Source organism: Mustela nigripes, chromosome 17 (assembly GCF_022355385.1).
Source record: "Mustela nigripes isolate SB6536 chromosome 17, MUSNIG.SB6536, whole genome shotgun sequence".
In the NCBI taxonomy this organism is placed as follows: Eukaryota; Metazoa; Chordata; class Mammalia; order Carnivora; family Mustelidae; genus Mustela; species Mustela nigripes.
In genome coordinates, this window is record NC_081573.1 from 7,465,972 (window position 1) to 7,470,863 (window position 4,892).

A 4,892-nucleotide genomic window follows, 5' to 3' on the forward strand; every position below is an offset into this window, starting at 1 on the left:
CTTCCAGACCAGGAGCAGGTGAGGGCAGGTGATTCTTTAGTTCTAGAGGCCAAAAATAAGAAAAAAAAACCCAGGCCAGGACTGCAGCTGAAGCCAAGACAGTTGTGGCCTCCAGGCTTCCCTCCTCCGTGACTTCCTTCCCTCCCTCCCTCCGTGAAAATGGGATATAGCCATGTGCCGCTCTTTGTGGGTGGGGCTGGGATTTGGGAGAAAAAAGACAATAAAGAGAGGTCCCCCAGTGCCCATGGGGACTTAGTCACCCAATCTGTCCCCCATCATAAGTGCCAGCCATGGCTCACTACATATCACATCGCAATCTGGCTTTTTGGCCCGTCTCTATTGCAAAGAGTTTTCAATGTGCCCAGGGACCGATCTGCCCCAAGAGATGATCTGGGGGCTTGATCGAAACAGAATCTGGGGCCACACAGGCAGCTGGAGCAAATCCACAGCTCTGGCATGAAGGGCCCCAGAATCTGAATTTTGGCCACGTTTCCCAGATGATTCTTCTGTCCCTTGTAACTAAGGTTGGGGAAAGTATGTAAGGTCCGGGCCCTGGGCCAGGAGCCAGGGGCATGGGGATGACAAGCAAAGTGACAGAAACACAGGGCACCATCCTGGAGGGCGGGAGCATAGGGGACACAAGGGAGTGAGGACACAACCCCGGAGCATTCTTCAGTTGCCCAATCCAAAGCCAGGAAATCCCGTGGTAAACATTTTTATTTGCATGTGGGCTTGCGCCCTTTTTTTAAGTTCAATGATGCTGACAATGTTAAGGGGACAGTAGAAAAGGAGAGAAAAGGAGAGAGGGGGAAGGAGTATCTCTGCTGCTTCCCCCGCTTCAAGCCAAGCACCTAGAATTGCATTGCAGAAGTTAAGATCATGAGCGATGCGACCCCTTTGTATGGTTGTCTTTCTTTACTTTCCTTGGGTGACTAGAAGGAATCTGGTTTTTCTTTTTTTTTTTAAATCAATACATGAAAGATAAACTTCTAATAAGACAGAGGGGTGCTGGGTGGAGATGGAAGGCCCACTGCCCGGCCCTTGTCCACCTCCATTTTCAAGTGTGGCGGCAGGAAGCCATGAGATCCAGGGCACCCCTATCTTCACCTCACAACTGCTCTTCCCGTTCTCCCTGCTCTGCTTCTGCTCTGGCCTCTGCCCTCAACACCCTAAGGCTCCTAGCCTCACCTGCCCTGGGAACTCTCTTGGGCAGGGTTGGCAACCGGGGAGTGTGCCAGAAGGCTCTCCGGCGCTTGCGAAACCATGAAAAACGGCCAGGAGTCTGGAACCTCACTGTCTTGACCTGTTTCCGGACCTTAGCTCCCTGAGTTGTCCCTATGGCCCCCCGAGCAGCTGGGGCTTCAGCCCTTTGGTTCTGTACAGCTTCTGTCCTCTGGTCAGCTGTGGCTTCTGCCCGATCAGATGCAGCCTCGGCCTCCTGGACAGCTTGGGCCTCTGCCCTTTGATTATCTGCAGCCCCTTCCCTCTGATTATTTGCTGCCTCTGCCCTCTGGACAGCTATGACTTCTGCCCCTGGATTATCCTCAACCTCTGCCCTCTGATTTTCTACAGCCTGTATCCTCTGATTATCTGCCACCTCAGCCCCCTGCACATCTGCAGCCCCTGCTCTCCGATCATCTGCAGCCTCAGCTCTCTGATTATCTGCAGCTTCTGCCCTCTGATCATCTGCTGCCTCAACTCTTTGATCATCTGCAGCCTCGGCCCTCTGATCTGTGGATGCCGCTTCTTCCCTCCTGCAACGGCGAAAAGAGGCCCATTTGATTTTGGGCCTCCATTGTCTCGGGGGCATCTCGGGCTCCCACCCATCTCCTGTGTTGCCCACATTGTTCCCCAGGCTGGCTCTGCCTGACCCCGAGGCCCCAACCCTCTCCGGCCTGGTAGGTGCCTGCTGGGCTTCACCCCCCTCAGGGCTGGACCTGGGCGCCCAACCCTTCACCCTCCGCTTCAGCTTCCCCCAGGACACCTGGCTGACATACTCTCGCCACCTGTCCGCCTTGGACAGCTGCGGCCTGGGGTTGTCCTCGAACATGGGCACAGGCAGGTTCACACGGCGGCGGGCAGGTGGCGCGCTGGGCTTCTTCTCCCCTCGTTGCAGGAAGGCCTCCACCAGCTCCTGGTCATCCTCGCTCTCCAGGTCGCTCCCCAGAAATTTGCTGCCCAGGTAACTGACTGGCATTTTGCGCACTTTCCTGCTGCGCCCCGCGCCTTTGTGACCCTTGTCCCCCTTGTCTCTCTTGTCTCTGGAGGTCTCGAAGTCACTGAACTCGCTGTCGCTGGCATTGCTGCTGTCATAGGTGCCCACCACCAGCCGTGGGGGCGGGGTCGCCATCTGCTGGACTCTCCTCCTCACTCTGGGCTCCTTGGGCTTTTTGGGGGGCTGGGGTGGGTGTGGGGTGCTCTTCTCAATGATGCGGGCCACGTCCTCCAGTGTGCGGCCTTCTTCCTCCAGAAACTGGATCAGCCGCTCGCGAAATTCCGCCTCCTTGGTGGCGGGCTTGGAGATGACCCTCCATACGCCTCCCGCCAGCCTGACCTCCCGGGGGATGAGCAGATAGTCCACGTCCTCCCCGATCTGCAACATCCCCACCGTGGAGTCCTCCTCCCTGCGGAACACCTTGCCGATCTTCTTAAAGGTCCCCACGGGCTTCAGGGCTTCCACGAGGACGTCCAAATCCACGTCTTTGCAGACATCAGGCACGCTCCAGAGGATCAGAGAGTCGGGGGAGGGGAGGAAACCCCAGGGGAACCAGCCCCCCACGTGGCTTTTCTCGAGGGTCTTTAAGATCTCCAGGGTGAAATCGGGAGTGGGGGCAACGACCCCAAACTACACTGTAGGCCTGAGTCTGGTGGGGGGGGGGGCGTCCCCGCAGAACTGCCAGGAGGGTCTCTCCTTTCCAGCCGAGGATGAGCCGATCCCTCCCAACTTCTCCGCCAGCCACAAAGTCTAATCTTGACCAAGTCCGGCTCCCCCGCCCCAAGGACTGGCGGGAATCCGTTCCCAGGATGCTTACGTGAGCCAGGGAGTGGTCCGTCCTGAGGCTTTGAAGCCCACCGCCAGCTGCAGACGTGGGGTCCGGGTTCCAAATTAGGGCACGGGCTGCCCCCGTGGCTCTTCCTGCGTCGGGGACGCGCCTGCACCTTGGGAGAGGCCTGCGCACACAAAGACCGCTCAGCCGGGGCTATTCAATATGGCCGAGGCGTTTGGAGGCCACAGCCCAGCCCCCCCCCCCCCCAAAGGGTCTCCCGCCCCCAGGCTGGCGGCCACCCCGGTCCAGGCTGACCTTGACGCGCCTGCAGCCTCCCAGCCCGTGCGCTCAGCGCGAAGGATCGCGCGGGCAGGAAGTTCCTCCTCGCTGTCCCCTAGAGTGAGGCCCACCTTCCCCCTTCTCATTTTACACTCCGGGACTCGGGAAGACTGACAGGGGGGCTGTCCACTCCCTTCGGGGCGCCCTCCCTCCCCTCCCCCCACAGGGGTGTGGCTGCGCTCCGGGCCTCCCTGGGGCCACCGCTTCCAAGCAGACCGCCCCCGCCAAGGCCCACGTCAGCACCTTCCGGGGAAAGGCGGCAGTTCCCCAACCTGCCCTTCTAAACGCGGGTTCCAGCCAAGCCCTGGAGGTGGGTGTCTTAATGAGGCCGGCCTTTGGCAAGCCATTGGCACAGTATTGTTAGGCTTCAACATCATGCGACTTTGGTACCCGCAGGTCCTACCTGTTCAAGCACATATGTCATTGGAGAAACGGTACCAGGATCTTACTGCCCCAGGCTCTAGCGTGGGCCTTGGCACACTGCAGGTGCTCAATAAATATTTTGGGGGTGAATGAATGAACCAAAGTGTTGTCCATCAGGAGGAACTGGCTCATGGTACAAGTCTCACACTGGAATACTATGCAGCTATGTAAAAAGAAGCACCTGGTATAAAGGATAGTCAGGTTTTTTGGAGCATTTCCTAGCACTTTCTGTGGATTAACCCCATGAAATCCTCCCTATATATAACATTATGATGCAGGTAATGGGATCATTCCCATTTTACTTTATTTATTTAAAAGATTTTCCATTTATTTACTCGAGATAAAGCAAGAGCGAGAGTACAGAGGGAGTCCACGCTGGACAGAGCCCAACGTGGGGGCTCAATCCCAGGCCCCCGAGATCAGGACCTGAGCCGTAGGCAGCTGCTTAACCAACTGAGCCACCCAAGTGCACAGATCATTCCCGCTTTATAGCTGAGGATGTAAAACCGCTTGCTCAAGTTCCCACAGCCATAAGTGAGAAAAACATGGATTTGAATCTGAAACGGTCCGAGGTCTGTGTGTGTGTGGTGGTGGTGGGGTGGGCAAAGGATCTAGACCTGCAGATGTACTGATCCCAGGTACCAGCATCGCCAACAGTGGCTGTCTCTGGGGAGGGACACTGGGGACAGTACTTTTCCCCTCTCTATCTTCTTGGATTGCTTGGATTTTTAGCAGTCAAAAATGTTAATTAAATAAGTGAAATTCAGGGATGCCTGGGTGGCTCAGTGGGTTGAACCTCTGCCTTCAGCTCAGGTCATGATCTCAGGGTCCTGGGATCGAGCCCCGCATGGGGCTCTCTGCTCAGCAGGGAGTCTGCTTCCCTTTCTCTCTGCCTGCCTCTCTGCCTACTTGTGATCTCTCTCTGTGTCAAATAAATAAATAAAATCTTTAAAAAAAAAAAAGTGAAATTCAAGCAGAGGTCCTCAGAATTAGCCATGGACAGAGAGGGGTCAGGATCCCTGGGATGGGGGGCCCAGGATGTGCCTGGGTAACTCCAAGGCAGCTAGCTCAGCATTAGTACTAATAACGGTGAAACTGCAGGGAGTTTCCTTGGACTGGGCACACTGCTGTGTGCGGGGGGGG

General features: G+C 56.6%; 1 protein-coding gene across 1 annotated transcript; it reads right to left on the reverse strand.

Moving 5' to 3' along the window:
- Nucleotides 1–699: 699 nt before the first annotated feature.
- Nucleotides 700–3,519, reverse strand: CCDC8 (coiled-coil domain containing 8). The gene is made up of 2 exons (XM_059382406.1): nucleotides 3,303–3,519; nucleotides 700–3,171 (listed from the first exon to the last, which is right to left on the reverse strand). The coding sequence occupies exon 2, from the start codon at nucleotides 2,600–2,602 to the stop codon at nucleotides 1,109–1,111; it is 1,494 nt and encodes a 497-aa protein (XP_059238389.1). The 5' UTR covers nucleotides 2,603–3,171; nucleotides 3,303–3,519; the 3' UTR covers nucleotides 700–1,108.
- Nucleotides 3,520–4,892: the final 1,373 nt, after the last annotated feature.

What these genes read in the sequence shown, in the direction of transcription:
- CCDC8 (XM_059382406.1), bottom strand. Translation starts at nt 2,602, where the DNA reads ATGTTGCAGATCGGGGAGGACGTGGACTATCTGCTCATCCCCCGGGAG.